This window comes from Plecotus auritus (assembly GCF_963455305.1).
Source record: "Plecotus auritus genome assembly, chromosome: 1".
Classification (NCBI taxonomy): Eukaryota; Metazoa; Chordata; class Mammalia; order Chiroptera; family Vespertilionidae; genus Plecotus; species Plecotus auritus.
This window is the reverse complement of record NC_137770.1, coordinates 23,584,613-23,607,940: the sequence shown is the minus strand read 5'-3', so window position 1 is coordinate 23,607,940 and position 23,328 is coordinate 23,584,613. Positions and strand designations below refer to the sequence as shown.

General features: G+C 50.2%; 1 protein-coding gene across 4 annotated transcripts in view; it reads left to right on the top strand.

Moving 5' to 3' along the window:
* ADCK1 (aarF domain containing kinase 1) overlaps nt 1-23,328 on the top strand; it is a 121,474-nt gene that overhangs the window by 38,630 nt on the left and 59,516 nt on the right. For 3 of the 4 annotated variants that reach the window (XM_080672315.1, XM_080672314.1, XM_080672316.1), the window contains exon 4: nt 3,361-3,564. In XM_080672315.1, the coding sequence (XP_080528441.1) occupies nt 3,361-3,564 (204 nt within the window). The remainder of the gene's footprint in view (nt 1-3,360; nt 3,565-23,328) is intronic. The other variant, XM_080672317.1, reaches the window with a different exon arrangement.

Genomic DNA, 23,328 nt, shown 5'->3' with positions numbered 1-23,328 from the left:
AAGGTGGAGGAGAAATTTATTGGGGATGGCTGGTCTGTGAGGGCCACTGAAGTGGGCACTCCCAAGCAACTGACCTGCTGGCTGTTGTGCTGAAGATGGCACATTGGGACCAGCAAGGGAGACTCGTGCTCTGTTGTGGCCTCCACTGTCCCTCCAGAGCCCCTGTTGACAAAGCCCAAAAACTACCATTTGACAGGAGAAATGACACAGGGTCCTGCTCCAGTGTTACAGTTCAGGGCAAAGAGGGTGGATTTGGAGCTGAGAGGCATCTGTTCATGATTGGCACGTACCCTGCTTTCCCTCCCCGGAGCCAAGCCTTTCCTCTGATTCCAGCCCTTTTGGGCCTTCCATCCATGAGGTCTCGCAATGGATCCCACTGCCATGTGTCTGTCGGGTCTCCTCTGTGGTAGAGGGCACAGCACTCAGCCTGCTGAAGTCCCAGTGAGTGCACAATGGTTGATGTCTTTACTGCAAGGGGAGGCAACAGGGGTGTGTGTCCTTACCCTATTTTCCAATCCTCTGCTTCCATTTGGCATTGACCCTGGAACAGCTTTGAGTGGGGGCTGAGTGGGCCTCCTTAGGGTGGGGGGTGGCTGCTGGGTGCCAGGGCAGCCTCACCGGAGCATCTGGCTGGACCTGGGTTCTGGTCATACCTTGCTTTAGAATTAATGGGTTGTGGATGCCTTTCTGGCCACCTCATATTCTTCTGTTGAATAATGTGACCTCTTCTCCGCTGGGTTGGAATTGGGGGACAATTACTTGAGCTGCAAAAAGTCATCCTATATAATAAAAGCCTAATATGCTAAGTGTTGGGTCAACTGGTCGTCTGTTCATCTCAACCAATCAAAGCGTAATATGCTAATGATATGCCAAGGCCACTCAACCGCTCACTATGATGTGTACTGACCCCCAGGGGGCAGACAGTTGATCAGTTGACCAGTCTCTATGACGTGCACTGGCCACCAGAGGGCAGACAGTCAACTGGTCGACCAGTCGCTATGATGTGCACTGACCACCAGGGGCCAGATGCTCCGACCTGTAGGTTAGCTTGCTGCTGGGGTCTGGCTGATTGGGACTGAGTGAGATGGGCTGGACACGCCCTGGAGCCTTCCCACAGTCCCTCCCCAGCTGGCCAACCTCCCGCATCCCTTCCTGGCCTGATTGTGCACTGGTGGGGTCCCTCGGCCTGGCCAGCACCCTCTTGCAATCTAGGACCCCTTGGGGGATGTTGGAGAGCCAGTTTTGGCCTGATCCTGCAGGCCAGGCCGAGGGACCCCACTGGTGCACCAGGCCTCTAGTTTGTTTATAATAGCCTGGACCCTTGTGTTGTGAGGATGTGCCCAGTACCATGTTTGACTGTATTAACTTTCTTTCTTGCTTCCTTAGAATAAGGGTTTGAGTATGGCCTTGGCCAGCCATAGTAATACTGACCTTACTAGTATGTTCCAAATTTTTTAAATGTGTTTTTATTGATTCCAGAGAGAGAAAGGGAGAGGGAGAGAGAGATAGAAACATCAATGATGATAGAGAATCATTCATTGATTGCCTCTTGCATGCCCTCTACTGGGGATCAACCGCAACCAGGGCAGGGCAGGTGCTCAACCACTGAGCCACACTGTCCGGGCCTGTTCCAAATTCTTAAAAAAGAGGCCCGGCCAGTGTGGCTCAGTTGGTTGGGCATTGTACCATGCCAAAAGGTTGCTGGTTCGATTCCTGGTCAGGGCACATGCCCAGGTTGCCAACTTGATCCCCAGGAGGGGGTGTGCAGGAGGCAGCCTATCGATATTTTACGCTCACATCCATCTTTCTTTCTCTCTCCCGCTCTCTTCCTCTGTGTCTAAGAAGTCAATAAAAATATACATATAAAAAGAGAGAATCTGTCCATCCCTCACAATCTTTTAATTCATCTAGTTTAGAGTGTGCTCTCCATCCTTAGTATTAATTCCCTTCTCCCTATAATCTCCTGTCTGGGAAAGAAGCTCCTCCATGGCCCAGCTTGGATTAGTATCCACATCAAGGCTGGAGGAGTCCACCCAGGGGAATGGAGTCATGTGCACAGGATTCCCTGAGAGTACATTGGGGTGGGAGGCAGAGGTGTCCAGCAGAGCCAGCAGTGTGGGTCCCTCAGGGCCTAAGGATGTCCTGCCCCTGCCTGGAGTCTGTGGCATCTGATCTGCTGTGGTGGGAGGGAGCAGATAGGCTTCCTGGCTCCTGGGATGAGGATGTTCAGGGCTATAGTATTCTCTTCTTAATTTCTAAAGTAATAGTTTTCTGTATGGTTTACTTGGCAACTAATTATATGGGATTTTTCAACATTTCTTCCATGTTTGCTGCCCACTGTTATTTAACTCTTCATGTGGTTCATTGCCTCCAATATGTACTTAATTATGTCAGCATCTTTCATAGTACTTAAGAGAGGGTGAGTCCATCATAGATGGTCACCCTCTCTTGGTTGACTTCATGGGCAGAAGAGGTACAGGGTTCCCACAGGGCACGGGACTCCCTTGCCTTCTGTGTGTGCTCATGGGCCCACCCTACCTTAGAAGCTGTAGCTCCAGGAAGGCAGGGCCCTCAGAGCTCCCAGACCCTCAGCTGAGCTGGGTGATGACTGGGGATGCACACCATGGTACCCACCTCCCAGCTCTGGAAGGACAGGTGGGCATCAGGTCGCAAGTTAAGGCTGCCCTGTCCTAGACAACCTGCCCAGCAGCCTGCTTCATGTGCCAGGAAACTTTTTGCTCCAGTTAATATGAGATCACTGCAAAAGTTTGCTGAGTTGAAAGAGCTCTAGGTTTGGAGTGTTTTCTAGACTTAAAAATTTTATTAGCTACTTCTTGATAAGCAAACCATCTGAGTTTCCTATCTTTAAAGATACCAATACCTGCCTCCCTGAGCTGCTGTAAGAATGAAATGAAATAATGTATATGACTATGTTTTATAAATTATAGGTCTCCATACAGATAGTAATATTAATATGTCTGAGGGTTGGGTGGTGATGTACCCTTGAATGAATCATTAGTAGATGAGATTTGGTTAAAAGCCTTGAACAAACACTCATTTCTGAGGGAGTGGGGTCCAGACCAGGTAAGTTTGATGGAAAGGAGATCGGAAGCATCCGATCATATGAGAAGGCCAGCATTGGTATGAGGTTGCAATTGACTGCTCTGGGTACCATGACTGAAGGAGAACACTGAGAGAAGAGGTGATGAAGGTGTGTGTGTGTGTGTGTGTGTGTGTGTGTGTGTGTGTGTGTGTGTGTTCTGAGGATAAATCAGGATTCCCAAGCAGAGGGACAGAGGGTCAATGCCCACTGGACAGGGTGCACTCACACCTCTCTGGTCTTGGCCTGTCTCCCTGCAGGTGCACCTCCGTTCTGCCCGGCGTCTCTGTGAGCTCTGCTGTGCCAACAGGGGCACCTTCATCAAGGTGGGCCAGCACCTGGCAGCCTTGGACTACCTGCTGCCTCAGGAGTACACCAGCACACTGAAGGTGCTGCACAGCCAGGCCCCGAAGAGCAGCATGCAAGAGGTCAGCCAGGTCATCCGTGAGGACCTGGGCAAGGAGGTACCCGCCTCTGCCAGGAGGGCTGGGCCCTGGGACGGTATGCTTTTGAAAAGGCCCTGGCAGATTCTCGCTGTCCGGTGCTGAGGACCCACTACTAGTGCAGAACCACACTTCACGCAGCTTTCAGTGCTCAGATCAAAGAGGTTAGAAGGAACCAGTGTTTCTCAGTAAAAATACTAGTTGGACCATATGAAATAAGTGATATTCTACTGCAACCTAATATGATTGGTTTAACCTAATAATATCTATAATCTATTGAGGGTTTCTCATGTGCCGACACCTGTGCTGTGTTCGTTCCATGCACTATCTCACTTAATTCTCACGCAAACATATGAGGTAGGTACTGCCATTAACTCAATTTTGCAGATGAGGGATGGAGATTTAGGTGCTAAGGTAAAATATCCAAGGGCACTTTAATACGTGATGCCAGCATACTGCTCTATGATCCTGTCAGTGGGCTGTCCAAATCATTCGGTGCATTGGCTTTCCCAGAACATCTCTGGCAGGCAGCCATCAGCCTCTGCTTGATTACCTCCAGTGACGGGAAGCTCATCCTCTCATCTGCTGCCCTCGGTGGTCTCTTCTTTTGTTAGTCATCTCTAACTATAAACGTTCTTCCTCCTAAGGAAGAACCTGCCTCCTCCAACCTCACTTTTCTGATCTTTATTCTGATGCTTAGAGCAACAGAGAAAGGGGCAAAGGGTCCCTCTGTCCACAGCCCAGATCACATTCCTTTGGACTCATGCTCGTGATCTGCAGGATGTGTGGACCCTGAACTGGGCACAGTGGCATGGGCCCTCGCTGGCCTGTTCTGGTCGTCTTGCTTCTGGGGACAGGGAGGGGCTTGAGCAGCTGTCTGCAGGTTGCTGAGCTGTGGGTTAGGCCCAGCCCTACAAATTGTGTAGGGTACCTCAGGTATCTCTACTAAAAAAAACTTCCTCTCCGCCCTCACCTATTATTCTATTTGCAATTCTCCTCTTTGATAGAGAATCCTTTGGGTCTTCTAGAATTTTTTTTCTGAGCAAAATAATCTTAAAGTCAAGCCCCGAGCAACTAATACCTTTCCTGAGATGAGTTTACAGCCTTTGATGCCTCCCATTTGCCAGGTCCACCCCATCCACTTTCAACTTGCCCATCCATTTCATGACTATGTCTGGGTCAGGCACAGTGGCTTTAGAGTTTGGGCTCTAGAGCCAGGAGTGTGGACCATGCACAAATTATTTATCTGGCTCCTCACTTCCCTCATCTGCAAGATGGGAGAGTGTGTTCTCCTCATAGGGTTGTTGTGAGGATTAGACGTGGTAATGAACAGAAAGTGCTTTAGTGCCATCCCTGACCTGGAGCAAGTGCTCGACAAATGCTAGTTATTACTCAGACCTACCGTGTACCCTTAGCCCTCAGTGCCTATGCATGGTCTTCTGTCTGCCTGCAATGTCTTACCCCATCCTCTCCCTGTCCAGGGAGTGCTTGTGTTTCTAGACAGTTCATCCATCTATCCTCCCATCTGCCAAATGCCAGCACAGTGCTGAGTATCCTGATCAAAGCCCAGCTTTCCTGTGAAATCGTCTGTGATCTCTGCACAACTTTGCTTCCTCTACTCATGCACCTTGTGGCTTGGTTAGTTATATCTAGGAGGTTCCACTGCAGGCACTAAAGTCTTTGGGGAGGAGATTCTTATGGTCCTTTTACTCTGTATCTGCAGAACAGTATCTGGTGTAGAGTGGGTGCCAGTGTTAGTTTAATGAACCATTGGACGAATGAGGGACAGCTTCCTCAGGCTACTCGGGATGGAGAGTCGGGGCAGAGGCTTCATAAAGACCAACTGTTCCATTTCTTTGGTCTGCATGGAGCTGGCCTGGCTATTTGTCCCTGAATGTAGAGCTGGTATCGGATGCCCAGCATCCAGCCAAAGATGTCCCACTGGCCTAGAGAGGGCCTGGATCACACAGGAGGGGGAGCATAGAAACCTTTTGGATTTCTTTCCCACTGAGGAACATGGGGGAGATTGAGCGAAGGTGAAACCCAATTTAGGGCTGGAGTCAGGAGCAGGCTGCAGGCTGGGAGGAGCAGGGTTAGGATGGAGGGACCCCAGGTAGAGAGGACAGGATTGGCACTGTGGAGGCTCATGCATGGCTTTGCTTCTTGCAAAGACTCTTGGCTTCCTGCTTCCTATAGTACGAGATTCACCCCCAAATTAAAACTAAATAAATCACTGTAATAACAGTGTGAAGAGCATCATTGCTGGCATGTGGCAGCTCAGTGCGGGTGGCTGCGAGGGAGGAAAGCTAGCAGATTAACCCTTGGAGGTTGACTTGTCTGTGGATAAAGACCCTGATGGTCCTTTACCCTGTACCTACAGCACCAGAACAGTATCTGGTGTATAGTAGGTGCTAGTGTTTGTTTAATAAACCAATGGACGAATGAGGGACAGGAGGGAGGCTAGAGCAGGTCAGTGACTCTCTCTAAGTCATGTTGGAGCGAGATGAGAAGTTTGGGGTGTCAGCAGTCATGGTGGACCCACCCAGCCGACCAAAGGATGTTTGGGGTTGGAAGATGTCACCTGCATCTTAAGGGCCTCTTCTGCAGGCCACCTGGTCAAGTCGTCTTGAGTGTGGTGGCCTGTGGCTCTGCCACATGGGTTGTTTTGAGCCCTCTGAGAAAGGGCAGCTGATGACAGTCGGTCACGGTTCTGTGGGGGTGTCCCTCACAGCTGGGAAGCTCAGAAACCTCTGGTTTCTTACCCCGGCCCCCACAGGCACACAATCAAAGCCTTCCCTCCCATTCCTCCTCCTCCTCCCACCCGGGAAGATGGCATTTGTTCCCTGTGACACACTTTCTCAGTCTGTGGGCGGAGGGAGGGGAAAGGGGCTGTGCGGGGAGCAGGGTAGGTGGGTGTGGGGGTGGAGGGCGGGGAAAGTCACTCACTTTGCACTTCCCTCCTCCTCAGCCCCTCCTGTGACACTTCTCAGGGAGCAGCTCTCCCCCCGGGAAGATGTTTGAGCGGCCCCACTGACCCTGGGCTCCATGACTGCCCTGGGACCCTCAGTGGGAAGGTCCATTTCCTCCCTGGTTTCAGGAGCATGGTTAATGGAAGCTGATCTGGAGTCCTTGGATGGGCTTTGAGGTTACCTGGAACTCAAAGACAGTGTAGCATCCCTAGATCTCAGACTGGAAAGAAGGGCCATGGCTCTAGGCTGGTATGTTCCAGCCTGGGCTGGTTGGTCACAGCTATGCCTCTTGGGGACCCTCCCATTAGCAGCAACCTTAAAGGGTCAGTAGTGCTCTCAGACCAATCCCTGTCCAAGGCGGATAGGGCTGGCCCTGAGAGGTGTCCAGACTTGGGAGTGGGGGGGGGGGGGTAGGTGGGTGAGATTGAGGTTGCATGATTTAGAGTCGGTTCTGGATCAGTCCAAGTCCCTGGGCTGCAGCCAGTGCCAGCAGTGTAGAGGTGAGGGCAAGTGAGGGAATACCATCCTGGCACAAGGATTGGTGTGGTCAGGAAGGGTGCGGCTGGGAGGCAGGAACCATAACAAGATCTCAGATCTTCTGATACACAGGCCAATGCTCGGTCTTCTGTGTAACAAAACTGTTCGGCAGAAATCCTTTTGGAAATCAGTTTTCTATGTGTTTGCGTGTGTGTGTCTTAGAAGTTTCTCAGCTAGTGTTACCATAAAGAATCTTACTTTTTTCTTTTTCTTTTGAATGTTAGGCTTATGTTTGGAAGGACGGGTTCTGGGAAGCAATCAGGAGCCCAAACTCTAGGAGGTGGGGTTGTTTCTGCAGCCTCAAAAGTGACCTGGGTCTGGAGTGGGTTGGGGATGGCCTCAGGCTTGGTCCCCTGACTGCCCTTGGGGCTACCGGTCCAGGTGCGGTGCTGACCTTGGCCAGCAGATGGCGCCTGAGCCTGAGAATCAGGGAGGGGTGTTTAGGATCTGGGCCTTCCCTGCTGTGGGGAGCCCTGACTAGTGGATGAGATTCAGGTTCTTTCTCCTCCTGGGCATGGTCCATGCTGTGGAAGGAGCCCAGGCCGACACCTCTGCACACTGAGTGGGACAGACACAGGCCTAAGTCATGAGGCATTTGGCTCTGAGCTGGAAGGCCTGGTAGAGTTCTACCCATCCTTACACCTTCCCTCTCTGGGTTAGGCATCTTCTGAGGTCCCCATCCAGACTCAGCCTGTAGTTCTGTGGTTCAACACCTTTCCCTTCATTCTTCCATTTCTTGTCTCTCTTTGTTATACAAGCAACTGGCATTTAGTGAAAAGGGCACAGTGCTGAAAGCTGTGGGTGCAGCCAGGACCTACTTTTGTCCCCTGTAGTCTGGGGTCATTGAGAAGTACATTCATCACTATAATACCTGGCCATGTAAGTACCCATGGAGTTTGCAGGAGAGAGAGGGAGGGTGTGTGTGGAGGGGGAGTAGGAATGGGATAAGGAGAGGGAGAGAGGTTACATTTGGGTGGATAGAGGCTTTCTGGAGCAGGTGGCATCTGACCCAGGCTCTCAAGGATGGGTGAGACCAGAGGAGATGGAGGTTGGAGGAGAGGATTACTGAGTAATGATTAATGAGATGGGCTAAGGTGCAGGCACTGGAAAGCATAAAGCACAGAGAGTGCATGGCGAATGGTCTTGTGGACTAGAATTTGTGGAGCTGAGGTTGCAAAGTTGGGGCTGAAGTCACATTATGAAGGGTCTTTGAGTGTTCTTTTCATAACGTGAGCCCGAGGAAGAGGAAGACTTGGAGAAGGATCTGAGCTAAGTAGGATGGAGTGGGACAGATTTAGTAATATGGGAGATGAGCTCATCCTTCATAGGTGGGGAAGGTGGAAGCGGGAGGTTTGTAGTTTGGTGGAGAGCTTGGGGATAGGAGTTACAGGGGCATTTAGGAAGAGATGATGGAATTGTCGACTGCACTGGTACAGTTATCTTTGGTCATGGGACAACATATCCCTCCTTCTTTCCTTCTTCCCCAACACATACAGAAAGTCCAATATCACTACAATACATTTTAGTAAATGATTCAGTTTTGTTTATTATTCTGGAATATAGTTGTATCAGATAAGGTTCTCTCTAGCTTTGAAATTCTATGAAAAAACCCAAGGAAATGAGGTCAGCTACTGGAGTGGAACATAAAAATATCTTTGTTAGGGACACTGCTTGTACTAGTGGTGGGATATCAGGATTTGACTTGTTACTCTGAAACATGTTTCCTTAGTCTTTTACCCCTGAGCTCCCATGGGGTGGGGAGCTAGACTTGACCTTGTTTTTAACTTCCAGTACTACCCAAGGGCAGTGCTGGGTGTTGTAGGGCTCAGTATTCTTGATGCACCATTTGACCGGGATGGCTTTGAAAATGTAGAAGAGAACTACCATGCATCAGACTGCACACCCTGTTGTTTCACATGAACCTGTAGGTACAGGTGGAGGCTGACATTTTTATCTTGTTTCAGTCAAGGTATAAGCAAAAGTTTAGAAAAGACAAAAAGAAGCTCTTCCTCCAAGAACACCAATTGTTTATCAAGCTTGGCGGGGTGGCAGAGAAGTCACTCATGGCATCAGGACTAGCAGGAGCAAAGGTGGACGGTGGGAAGTGTGACAGGAGGCCACCTGGCCTGTGCAAGGGGCTCCTGGTGGTGGGAGCACTGGGTGGGGGCAGTGCAGAGACTGGAGCAGGGACTTTTGTGGAGGCCTCGGGGCCAGGGGACAGGGTGGTGGGCATAGATCAGGGGTGGGGAACCTTTTTCCTGCCAAGGGCCATTTGGATATTTATAACATCATTTGTAGGTCATATAAAATTATCAACTTAAAAATTAGCATGCTATATTTGGTCAGCCATTTAATTAACTCACTCTTGATGCCTTGGCAGGGCCTGACCAAATGATTTCGAGGGCCAGACATTCCTCACCCCTGGCATAGATAGTGATGGCAAACTCTGGGATGACCCTTATCATCTCTGCAGGTCCGCACACAGGGCCTCTGCTGGAGAACTGTGTGAGAACTAGGAGAAGGTGGCCCCTCTGGGCATCCCTTCCTCCAGGCTGTGGCAGCTCTACCAGAGCTGTATTTCATTCTTTTAGAGAAACAAGAACCAACAGGGTGTGTGTGTGTGTGTGTGCGTGTGCGTGTGTGTGTGTGTGTGTGTGTGTGTGTGTGTGTGTGTGAGAGAGAGAGAGAGAGATTGACTAATTGATTTTAAAGAATACACTTATGAAGGCTGGCAAGTCAAGGCTTCAGAGTGGGCCATCAGACTGGAGACTCAGGAAGAGCTGATGTTGCCCTGTAAGTCTGAGGGCTGTCTGCTGGCAGAATTCCCTCTTGCTCCAGGAGGTCAGTTTTGGATTCTATTCAGGCCTTCAATTGATTGGATGAGGCCCACCCACATTATGGAAGGCAATCTGCTTTTTTCAAAGTCCACAGATTTACATGTAAATCACATCCAAAAACATCTTATAGAAACAGCTGAATAATGTTTGATCAAATATCTGGGCACTGTGACCCAGCCAAGTCCGTACATAACATTAACCTTCATGGTTCCCCACACAGCCCTTGGTCAGGATTACACATTAGTATCCTTGGTCCCGCGTCCATGTGACATTCAGGCTTCATTCATATTGACCCTCTGAAGTGGGCAGGAGCCAAACTGCTTGTTTCTTTATTGGCTTTGTGACCTTGGGGATGTTTCTTATCTTCTGTCTCAGTTTCCTCATTTGTAAGATTGGGATAATAAGTGCACCTGCTGCAGGGGTTAAATAAATTAATGAATGTGGAGCACATAGAGCATGCCTGGCACAGATCAGATCAAATGGTGAGCAAACATTAGCCATTATTTCTGTCTTGCGTTGGATGCTTTTTCTGTGGGAGGAACGAAGGTTCTGAGAGACTATAAACGGTAGAGATGGGTCTTTAACCAGGTTTTCTGATACCTGGTTCGGTTCTCTGTTCCAGATACTACTATTTTGCCAGAACCATCCTCCTTTCTCTTCTCCTCCCTGATGGGTCCCCAGCGTTCCATCCAGTGGCAGTCCCTTCCCTTCCACTGTTAGAAACCTCCATGGGCTGCCCTGGAAGCTGGTCCCCTAACTTCTGGACATCCCTTGCTTCCTTCCCATAATCCTCATCTTGGGGGGCTGCTGGCAGCTCCTCCAAGCAGTTTTGACATCTGTGGTTTCCAGAGGTCCATCAGCAGCACCTCCTTTGTGTTCTTGGTTCCCAGAGCTGACTCCATGGAGGAGGGGTTGGAGGAAGAGTCCTGGGTGCCCAGGGTCATGGTGGCTGTGCTATGTCAGGACCCACCTAGCCGTTCTCACTTGCAGGATGGCAGCTGCTCTCAGCTTTCCTTGTCCTGGAGGAGCTGGGGGTGGGGCATGAGCAGGAATGAACATGCCCTTGGTTGGACTAGGGCTAGGGAAGTGCTTAGGGCAGAGGGGCCAGTTCCACCCATGGGGCCTGTGGCTAGCAGAACACTTTTCCTGCCCATGACAACAGGTGTCTCCAAGTCCTTCCTCACAATCCTTGTTGCCTTCTTCTCTTATTCACTCACAAATATCTATTGAGCCCACCACTGTGCCAGGCACTCTGCCAGTCCCCGAGGATCCCCATTCTCCCACACTGGAAAGGGCCTGGTACAGGGTGGCTCCCCCCCTGCCTCCCCTCCCCCCCGGGCTGCCCCACTGGCCTGGGCTGAGGACCTCCTCAAGGGCTTCAGCTGTCTGTGGATTTGCTTCCTTTGATCCTCAGCACCCTTGCTTGCTCTGGCACCCAGTTTCTTTGTCTCTCTAGAGAGTTCCTGAAAAGGCTACCTTGTGAGTGTTTTGGGAACAGGAGGAGCCTGTGGCCACAAAACTGTGTGGCAGGCCTGGGGATGAGGGAAAGAGATGACCCTCCCTCCCAACTTGGCCTCATCTGGCCTTCCCAGCAGTTCTCAATAAAAAATACATTTATATTAAAAACATAATGAAGAATAAAAAAACAACTTCTCTCCAGTAATGCCAAACATCAAAAGGAGATTTTAATCAATTATGAGAGAGCGATTTTGGCCATAAATGTTAATTTAAGGAGTGGAGATGGATGGCAGGAAGCATTAGTCACTGGAGAAGACTGAGGCCCGTGGCCACTGCTTCTTCCCCAGGCGGCCCAGCCCCACCCTGAATGCTGCCTTCCCTCAGGCTCTGCACCCCCTGCCCTGTGAGGCTCCTGCTCCAGTCTCTGAGTCCCCTTCTATCAAGTGCTCTGTGGCTTCTGGATGAATCTGCACAGCTTCAGGTGCATATCCATTGTGCCTGCAGAATAGACACCCAGTGGGTGACCTGGAGCTGCTCCCACTTTCTTTGCAGCCTCGTGCCTTTTCCACTCGTCACTCAGTGCCACCCTGGCTGCATAGGACTTCACTCCATGAACCTGCTTCCCTTCTTTGCTCATCAGACGTCTTCTCATCTTTTAAAAAAAAAATTATATATATATATATTGATTTCGGAGAGGAAGGAAGAGGGAGAGAGAAATAGAAACAATGATGAGAGAGACTCTTTGGTCAGCTGCCTCCTGCACGCCCCCTACTGGCCACATGCCTTCACTGGGAATCGAACTGTGACCTCCTGGTTCATAGGTTAATGATCAACCACTGAGCCACACTGGCTGGACTCTCCCATTTTTTAAACTCCAGATCTAACAACAACACATGCACACTATGAATGCTTGCCATGTGTTGGGCCCTGTTTACAAGTTTCACATGAATCAGCTTCTCACTAAAACCCTCTGTAACAGGCATTATTCTCTTACAAATGGGAAACTGAGGGACCATTTCTGATAACTTTGTCTCTCCTGGCCCCTTCATGACCTCAGGGAGGATTAATGGCTCTTTCGTGTCCCAGGCACTACTGTCCCCTGCTGCAGCTCTCATGCACTGAGGTTGGTTGCTGCCTCCTCTTGAATCCCCTGTGGGTCGTAGTGTGGGCTCTGCACGTGGTAGATGTTAATAAATGTGGGTGAATTGAATTGATGAGCTCCTTTGAGCCCCTGTGCCCTCGCAGCCTTCCCTGACCTCCTGGCCAGGCGGGACTGGGAATCCTGAGCACTGGGCTTAACCCACGGGTGGTCCTCTTGCTTCAGCCTGGCTTTCTGGTTCTCTCAATGCTCAGTTTATGTTCTCAGGATGGCAGGTCTCCGCCCACCCATCCTGGGTTCCCTCAGAGCACCACACAGGGCCCGGCACGCAAGTTGCTCAGTAATGGATTGTTACAGGCACCGATGCGGGACATTGTGGTTTTATGGGCCTAAAGTCCTCAGGAGCCAGCTCTGCCCAGGTCTTGGTTGCATCGTTCCCTGGGGCATTCTCATAGGAGCCTGTGGAGGGCCATGTGAGGGTATGTCTGGGACTCTCTCCAGGGGTCCTCAGACTTTTTACACAGGGGGGCCAGTTCACTGTCCCTCAGACTGTTGGAGGGCCGGACTATAGTTTAAAAAAAAAAACTATGAGCAAATTCCTATGCGCACTGCGGGCCCGGGACGAGTTGGCTGCTAAGCAGGACAGGCAGCGGCACCCGGTGGGCCGGATAAATGTCCTCGGCGGGCCGCATGTGGCCCGCGGGCCGCAGTTTGAGGACGCCTGCTAAACTATGGGCTAAGGGCAAGGGCAGGGTCTGGCTTCCAGAAGGAGCGAAGGGATCATTTCTGAGGCAGTATGGCATGAAGGTTATACAATGGGCTTGGAGTCAGAGAGCCTTGCACCAAACCCAAATGCTACCACATTCTAACTGTATTATTCTTTCTGAGCCATAGTTCCCTCATCTCTAAACAGGCATGATAATAGAACCTTCGCATTGATAGGACTGTGATGAGGATGGAAAGGTGTAACTCATTGAAAGTGCAGTGCCCGGTGGCTAGCAAATCCCAGACCTTCAGAGGACACAGGCCTGCCAGCACCTCGATTCCAGACTTCCAGCCCCCAGAACCACGAGACAGTACATTTCTGTTGTTTGAAGCCACCCAGTGGGTGGCAATTTGTTATGCCAGCTCTGGGAAACACATACAGATGTCCGTTCTCAGACTAGCGTGAGGAGATGGGACCCCACTCATGTAGTCCCCACAGTTAGATTTGGGATGTGGTGGGAAGCAGCAAGGCAGAAAAAGGCATAACGATGGGTAAGGCGGAAAAACCATGTCAGTGGATAATAATGTTACAGTTTCTGTTTATTTGGTGCTTGCTTGCTGGATGTTTTACAGATATTGTTTCTAACTCTTACCATAATTCTGCAGGGTTGGTAGATTTTACCCTCCCAGTTTTCCAAGTGAGGAAGCACAGGCCCTGAGAGGTTAAGTAACAGTCACGCAGCTAAAAGAAACAGAACTGCCCTAACTGGTTTGGCTTGGTGGATAGAGCGTCGGCCTGCAGACTCAAGGGTCCCAGGTTCGATTCCAGTCAAGGGCATGTACTTTGGTTGCAGGCACATCCCCAGTGGGGAGTGTGCAGGAGGCAACTGATCGATGTTTCTCTCTCATCAATGTTTCTAACTCTCTATCCCTCTCCCTTCCTATCTGTAAAAAATCAGTATATATATATATATATATATATATATATATATATATATATATATGAAACAGAACTGCTTTTGAGCTCTGTTGCCTAAGTCCCCACCCCTCCTGCCAGGCAGCTGCTATCTGGGGCTGGACTCTGGGGGGCAATAGCTTGGCTGTAGGCAGTGGGCTTTGATAAGCAAGCTTTAGGGAGTCACCACAGGCTCCGGGCCTAAGAAGTAGTATTAAGTCAGATCAGCTAATCCTATGAGCATGTGTGTACAAGCCCCCAAGACTGAAGAATAGACATTTTGGGCACAGTCAGCCAACAATGCAGGATGGATGGAGGGGCCCAAGGCAGGAACCATGTGAGGAGTCTCTGTTATCAACCATACCTGGCAGATGGAGACTTTTTTTTTTTTAAAGGGAAATCTTTGTTTAAAAAATATTTTTATTGATTTCAGAGAGGAAGGGAGAGGGAGAGAGAGATAGAAACATCAGTGATGATAGAGAATCACTGATCGGCCACCTCCTGCACGCCCCCTACTGGGGATCGAGCCCACAACCTGTAATCGAACCTGAGACCCTTCAGTCAGCAGGCCGTCGCTCTATCCACTGAGCCAAACCAGCTAGGGCAGTGGTCGGCCAACTCATTAGTCAACAGAGCCAAATATCAACAGTACAACGATTGAAATTTCTTTTGAGAGCCAAATTTTTTAAACTTAAACTTCTTCTAACGCCACTTCTTCAAAATAGACTCGCCTAGGCCGTGGTATTTTGTGGAAGAGCCACACTCAAGGGGCCAAAGAGCCGCATGTGGCTCGCGAGCCGCAGTTTGCTGACCACTGAGCTAGGGCAATGGAGCCTTTTTTTAGCTGTCTCCTGGAGCTGGGCAGGGTTAATCCACCCCCCTCTCCTTCCCTCCATCCCCCTGAAGCTCAGAGCAAGTGTCTCAGGCTGGACACAAACCGAAGGACAGGGACAGATGGCACAGCACCACTCTTGAAGGAGTTGCCCTGACAGCTGACCCCACGCCCTCAGGGACTGTGAGAGGGGCAGCAGGTCCTCATCTCCTTCAATGGACTCGTGGCCTTCCTTCCCTGGCGCAGGGAGAGGGGAGTGGGTCTCCTGCAGGCTGCTCGGGGCTGGGTTGGCAGCGTGGGCAGGTGGATGCGACGGCAGTGGTTTCTGATGCTTCTCCGTGTGAGCCAGAGGGTTGTCTTTACTGGGGAGGGCTGGAGTAGGAGCGATGGTGGAAGGAGCCCCAGGCCTGCCCTGTGTTAGTGAACGTGATTACCTACCTTGACTGAGTGCTCATGGCGGGAGAAGTGCTCATCCTAGATGGGCTCTCCCAGAAGACAGCTCCAGACAAGGATTCCAGTGAAAGTGGTTTTGTGGGATGCTCAGGTGCTGCCAGGGGGGAACTGGGAACGTGGTCCAGGGACAGAAGGCTGCCCGTGGCTGTGGTCTTAAACTAGCTGCCAACACCAGGTGAACGATGGGGAAATGGTGCCAAACAGTCACCTTAGAATGATCCCACCCATGGACCAAGGGAGAAGGTAGGGTGTTTGTACACCAACCTCCTAACTCAGGGGTGGGCGAACTTTTTGACTCGAGGGCCACAATGGGTTCTTAAACTGGACCGGAGGGCCAGAACAAAAGCATGGATGGAGTGTTTGTGTGAACTAATATAAATTCAAAGTAAAGGAGCGGAGGGGAGAGCAAGAGAACCGGATAGAACAGCTGGATCCGGCCCGCGGGCCGTAGTTTGCCCACGGCTGTGACCTAACTCCTCGAGTAGTGTGTTCCTGAGGGCTGTTAATTCTGCAGCTACAGGTGCAAATACTGGGAATTGCGAGTCAGGCTGATAGAGCAGGAGGAAGGGCTAAGGGTTGTGCTCACTGGCGTTACTTTGTAGGCACATCTCCCATGAACCTCACAGCTGCCTGTGAGGGGAAGTCCTATTATTCCTATTTTACAGAGGAGCAACCCATGGCCAGAGAGGCTGAGTCACATGCCTGAGGTCACACAGATAGGACAAGGCAGAGTCAGGAGCAAAAGCCAGGCTGAGTCCAGAACCTGTGCTCCTGACCCCTGGGTTCCATTGCTCTCTGTAAGGAGCCCAGTGCTTTTCACAGTTTCACTCTTGCAGCTTAGGGCCTCGCCCCGCATTCCTGGTGGGAGGCAGATCAGGCAGATGGTCAAGGAACTGAATATTTACTAAGTGTCCCTAGAACAAGTTAGATGTTTTCAAACACAAGGTCTCATTGAGGCCTCATAACAGCTCAGCGAGGTAGGTATTCCTTTACCCATTTTTTTTTTTCCAGATGTAGAAACAGACACAGAGATGCTGAGTAACTTATTCAGGATCACACAGCAAGACAGTGCCTCAGCTGGGAACTGGACCTGAGTATTGTCTGACTACGGAGAAAAACATGCTTCAATTACAGAGGCTGCTTTACGGAGGGGAGGGGCCTGGTTCAAGGCCACGGTGACGGGCCTATGAGACCCAACCTGCCTCGGAGGGCCATGTTCTTTCCTCTGACATCATACCAGTCTGCCACCTCCCCTACGCCCGGGGCTGACCCTGGCCCTGTGTTGCCTAAGAGCCGACGAGATGATGGTCGAGGAGGTGCTCTTTAGAAGTGTGGGTTGCTAGGCTCTCCTCCATCTCACCTCTGGGAAAGGTGCTGCCCCCTGTGGGCACAGGCTGGGCTGGTGAAGAGAGAGAGGGTGGTCCGCTCTCCTGCGTAGCTTCTTAGCGCTGCGTCCTTCTCCAGCGAGGAGCCCCTCTATTCCGCTGCCCCCACTCGCTATCTCCCTGATGCAGCAGGGGGAGGCAGGCCCTCCACGTCGGCCTGATTTATGTTCATCGTTGAAACAATAATGTTTAATCTGGAAAGGGCTAATCAATTTTTTATGCTGATTATGAATAGGCCAGCTGTGCCTGCTTCTTTATTCATGGAGCTTCGGGAACAAGCCGGCATCCCAGGCCAGGTTCCCCTGGTGATTTCTGCCGCGGGAGGCCCTGTATCCAGGAGAGCCCCTCTGTGGCCTGGCCTGTGCCACTCTGGAGGTGACTCCCGGTGTGTGTACATGTGTGTGAGCATGCGTTTGTCACCAGGGAGGGTAAGCTGATGCAGATTTGAGTGTGCATGTATGGGTGCACACATGTGTAGAGGAAAGTTGGGCTGGGCTGGGGCGCAGTTGGGGAGTGTGGTATGGAAGGTAAGAGGAGGGCTGTCAGGGGTCACGTACCCCAACACACTCCTGTTACATGCGAGGAATTAAGACCCAAAGAGGCTGGTTGGTGGCAGAGGTGGGCCCAGCACCCCGTCCCCTTACTCAGAGTAGTATGAATGGGGTGAGAGTCTGAGGAAGGTACTGTGTGGGCTGCCGTACTCATGACACACTCTGACATCTCTGAGGAGCTTGCATCTTAGGTACAGAATGGGCTGTAGACAACAAGAGGTCAACATTGGGTGAGAGAAAGTCATCTGAGGTTTGGGCTATAGCTTTTGGGAATCCACAAGTAGGGTTGCAAGAGTGGGAGTTAGGGCTTCCTGGAGGAGGGGAAACCAGAGCAGGTGCGAGGGCTGTGGACGGGGGAAGCAGCAGAAGGGCACGGAGAGGGCATTCTGGGCAAGTGGAGTGCCTGAGCTGAGAGGTGGAGGCAGGCCAAGGATATCGCTGGCAGGCGGCACCTCGGGGAGGTGTCTGAACTTGAGGGAGACCAGAAGGGCCTGTGCCTACTGGGCCTGGAGCTGGAAGCTCCAGGTGGGGGCAGGTGCTCGGCTGGGAACACAGCTTGGCTGTCCTGCAGGCAGGGGCTCCTGTGTGTCTGAGCCACCACAGCCTTTCTCCCTTTGGGACCTCACCAATCACTTGTTGATTCATGTGTTGACTCAGCAGATGTTTATTGAGCTTCTGTTGTGTGGCCCTGGGTGTGATGGGGGTGGCCAGGCTGCCCTCATGGTGCTTATGATCTAGTTGTAGGGGATGGCAGATGTTGCACAAGCGATCAGAACAAGGAAAATTTAATGACACTTTTGATAAATGCCATGGGGAAAAGTATATGGTGCTTGAGTTTGGGGCAGCCCTAGTGGCCCTTCTGAGGAAGTGGTGGTTAAGCTGAGACCAGAGGATAGTTAGGGGAGAGGAGGGTGGGGCAGAGAGAAGAGAGAATGTGGAGGCCTCGGGGTGGGACAGAAAGGGGGTGGTGGTGGCAGGGCAGAGAGACACTGAAAGATGAGGCTGGAAGAGGGTACTGGGCATGTTCAGGAGATCCAGGTTGCAGCCACTGATAGGTTCTACACAGAGAACGGCATGTCCAGGCTGCAGTGGCTTATACGAGAATGGGTGGAACCAGGAGACCAATGACCAGGCTTTGTGGTCCTCCAGGCAAGAGGTGACAGTGGCTCAGTCAAAGAGTGGACATACGTATTTTGGAGACTAAGGTCAAAGATGAATTAAATGGGGAGGGGCTGAGGGAGAAGGAGGTGCCATGATCGACTCCCAGGCTTCTGGCATGAACAGTGGGGGTCAACCTCAGAAATGACCACAGCACTAAGGGGAAGTGGGGGCAAGTGTGCTAACAGGTTATCCTGCTAGCAGTTTGGGGAAGGATTTTTTTTTTTGCGGGGGGGAAGGGCTGGGATTTGCACAGTGGCCCCCCTCTCTCCTTCCAGTAGGATGGGTGGGTTGGTGGTCACAGAAGGTTGGAGAGTCCACGTGGGACAGAGCAATTTGGGGTTCAACAGTGGTAGGCTGGAGCCCCATTGGGTTCCTAGTTTCTGGTTATTTAAAAAAGTCATCAGGAGTGTGTGTGTGTGTGTGTGTGTGTGTGTGTGTGTGTGTGTGTCCATGTCCCTGTAACTGGCTTTGGAGAAGGAGAGACTGTTGCTTTAACAGCTGGGGCAGCTCCTTTGAGTCAGTCACCTGTGTTGCTATCTGTGGTGAGAAGTCCTTCATGGGCCCTCCTGCTCTTCCGTCTTTGTGTTTGTTTTTTTTTTTTTTTTCAGTTTTTATTTATTTTTTAAAAAATCTTTATTGTTCAGATTATTACAGTTGTTCCTCTCCCCCCCCCCCATAGCTCCCCTCCACCTGGTTCCCACCCCATCCCATGCCCTTACTGCCCCCCCAACACTGTCCTCATCCATAGGTGTATGATTTTTGTCCAGTCTCTTTCCATACCACCCCCATCCATTCCCCCCGAGGATTGTCAGTCCACTCCCTTTCTATGCCCCTGATTCTATTATATTCACCAGATTATTCTGTTCATCAGATTTTTTATTCACTTGATTTTTAGATTCACTTGTTAATTAAAAGTATTTGTTGTTCATAATTTTTATCTTTACCTTTTCTTCTTCTTCCTCTTCTTAAAGAATACCTTTCAGCATTTCATATTATACTGGTTTGGCGGTGATGAACTCCTTAACTTTTTCTTATCTGTGAAGCTCTTTATCTGACCTTCAATTCTGAATGATAGCTTTGCTGGGTCGAGTAATCTTGGTTGTGGGTTCTTGCTATTCATCGCTTTGAATATTTCTTGCCACTCCCATCTGGTCTGCATAGTTTCTGTTGACAAATCAGCTGACAGTCGTATGGGTGCTCCCTTGTAGGCAACTAACTGTTTTTCTCTTGCTGCTTTCAAGATTCTCTCTTTGTCTTTTGCTCTTGGCATTTTAATTATGATGTGTCTTGTTGTGGTCCTCTTTGGATTCCTTTTTTTTGGGGTTCTCTGGGCTTCCTGGACTTGTAAGTCTATTTCTTTTACCAGATAGGGAAAGTTTTCTGTCATTATTTCTTCTAATTGGTTTTCAATATTTTGCTCTCTCTCTTCTTCTGGCACCCCCATAATTCTGATGTTGGTACGCTTGAAGTTGTCCCAGAGACGCCTTACACTATCTTCAAATTTTTGGATTCTTTTTTCCTTTTGCTTTTCCAGTTGTGTGTTTTTTGCTCTTTGTATTTTAAATCTTTGACTTGATTCTTGTGATCCTCTAATCTGCTGTTGGATCTCCGTATATTATTTTTTATTTCAATCAGTGTATGCTTAATTTCTAGTTGGTCCTTTTTCATTTCCTCGAGGGTCTCGCTAAATTTATCGGCCTTTTCTAGAAGATTCTTGAAAAACCTTATAACCGTGGTTTTGAATTCTATATCCAGTAGTTTGCTTTCCTCCATTTCTGTCATTTGTGACCTGTTTCTTTGTCTCCACATTTTGGCTGCTTCCCTGAGTTGATAGAGTGGCTTTGTGTGCTAGGTGTCCTATAGGGCCCAGTGGCTCAGCCTTCCCAGTTACCTGAGGTGGACACTCTTGGTGCACCCCTTTGTGGGCTGTGTGCACAGTCTTGTTGTAGTTAAGCCTTGATTGTTGGTATCACTGGGAGGAATTGACCTCCAGGCCTGTTGGCTGTGAGGATCAGCTGTGTCTATGCTGGGAGAACTTCTGTGCTGGAGACACCCTTATGAGGCAAGACTTGCTTCAGTGGGGCTTTGGTGCTCACTGAGTCTGCCCCCTGAGTGTGTCCCTTATGGATCTGAGGAGTTGTAATCTGGATGGTCCTACTCTGACCCCTGGGTACACTGGCTCTTGGATCTCCTAGGAGGTGCTAATTTAGCCTCTGCCTGAGGCCACCCAGCAGGAGCTACAGAAAGATCTGCAGATTTCTCTTCTTTGTTTGGGTTTTGGAGGTGCCCAGATGAGGCCCAGCTGTGAAGCAATGCAAGTTGCTGTGGGGCCTTGGGCCTTCTTTTGGATGTTCTGGGTCTCTCTGACTCAGCTGCAGTTTGATAGGTAAGTTTAGATTTCAAAGGACCAGGCCATTCATATGCAAAAGCCTCTGTGCACAGCTTGGATGGGGCGGAGTCTCAGGGCAGAGCAAACAGCAATGGCTTCCTGTCAGCCATGCCCTAAGAGGCCCCTGGGTCTCAGTGTCCCTTGGTAATCGCTGCAAGCACCTCTGAGAGAAAGCCGCCCTCGAGATCTGCCCACTGCCAGACAGTCCAGTTTCTTCCCGTATGAATCTGGGTCCCCAGAGTCTCATCCGGAACTGGAGTTCAGAGCAGTTGGGAGCTTGTGTCTCTCTCCGGATTGAAAAAGCCAGCCACGTACTCAGTTGCCAGCCCTCTCCGTGCGCGTGTGCCTCGTACCTCTGCACTTTACTTCTCCAGCTTCTGAGTCTCAGTGTGCTTTTCTCTTCCCTTCTAGTTGTAGAATTTCCACTTAGCCAGCCTTCCTGTGGTTCTGGATGATGTCCATTTTGTCTTTTAGTTGTAGTTTTGAAGTGGTTGTGCAAGGTGGCAAGTTCAGGTGTTTACCTATGCCGCCATCTTGGTTTCTCCCCACTCTTCCATCTTTGGTGTGTGAACTGAGACTGGTGGTTCTGTGTGAAGTTTAAGAGGAAACTGGGCTCCTGGGGAAGAGACACTGGGGAAGAGGTCATTACAGCCAAGCAGGTTTTTGGATTTGACCTGGGGGCTGGGAAGGAACACTGGGTAGAGGCAGCCAGGGGAGCAAAGGACCTCTTACCCTGGGAGGGGAAACGGGGACAGTCACCTGGCACAGCAGAATGGAAGCCTGGATATTTTCCTGGTGCCACATCTTGGGGTTCACACTTGTCCTGTGTTCCCCATGCAGCTTGTGCATCTCTTGTCTTGTTCCTCAGCTTTGTAGTCTCACCACTGCCCTGGGAAATACAGCAAAAGCATAAAAACAGACATATACTAGGAGTGTTACACTAATGCTCTACAGGGGTCAGCCAACGTTTCCTGTAAAGGGCCTATAATAGGTTCCTATTGCTGCTGTAACAAATTACCACAAAATTATTGCCTTAAAAAAATACACATTTATTATCTTTCCATTCTGTGGGTCAGAAGTTCAAAAATTCAGGTGTTGGCTGGGGGTTGCTCCTTCTAGAGGCTCTAGCGGAGAATCTCTGTCCTGGCCTTTTCTAGTTTCTAGAAGTTGCCTCTGTTCCTTAGCTTGTGGCCTCTCCTTCATTATCAAAGCCAGCAGTGCAATCTTTAAAGCTCTCTGTCTCACTCTCTCTCTCTTTCTTGCTTCCTCCCTCCCTCTTCCTCTCTTTCTCTCTCTCTTTCTCTCCCTCTACCCCCTTTTCATCCCTCTCATCCTTTCACCTCTGCTTCCTTTCTCATGTCTCTGCTCTGACCTTCCTGCCTCTGTTTGATAAGGACCCTGTGATTACGTTGGGCCCACATGCTAATCCAGGGTACTCCCACCATTTCCAGAGCCTTCCCTTAATCACACCTTTGGGGTTAAGGACATGGACATCGTTGAGGGGGCCATTTTTCTGCCTCCCAGAGGGCCAGATAGTCAGTATTTTAGGTTTTGCAGACCACACACTCTGTCACAACTGCTGAACCCTGCCACGGCAGGATGAGAGCAGGCATAGACTACGGGTGATGAATGAGCATGCTGTGTCCCAATAAAACTTCCTTCATGGACAGGGAAACTGCATTTCATATAATTTCACATGTCACAAAATGCTATTCTTTTGATTGTTTTAAACACTTAAAAATGTGAAAAGCATTCTTAGCTCTTGGGTTGTACAAAAACAGGTGGTGGCCTGGATTTGGCCCCCAGGCGATGGTGGGCTGCCCTCTGCTCTAGATGCTTAATGTCCTTTAACATGTGCAAGGCCCCTACCAGGTAGGTGTAATTATTAGAGAAGTAGTTTACCACATGGCTGGACGTTGGCAGGTGGGGCCGCTGGCGCTGGAGTTCTTAACCACTGGTCCTCTTTGCTGGGTCAAGCCAGTAGTGTGGCTTCTTCCCCCCAAATGTGGGCATTATCTTCCCAGTAGACCCAGGAAGTCTGGGCTTACCTCCCTTTAAAATTCCTAGGCCCTTGCCAGGCCAGTGTGGCTCAGGGGTTGAGTGTTGACCTATGAACCAGGAGGTCATAGTTTGATTCCTGGTCAGGGCACATGCCCGGGGTTGCGGGCTTGATCCCCAGTGGGGGGCATGCAGGAGGCAGCCAATCAATGATTCTCATCATTGATGTTTACATATCTCTCTTCTTCCTTCCTCTCTGAAATCAATTAAAAATATATAAAAATCTTTGGGCTCTGCTGTTATCACTTGCAAAGTGCATCTGGAAAACTTCTTACTGAGAGAAACCTGTAAAGGTGTTCCAGAAAGACTGCGCTTTGGTACCTGAACTCTCTCATGTGGGGCTCTGAAGCATGGGAACATAGCCTAGGGCCCAGGGGTGGGCAAACTTTTTGACTC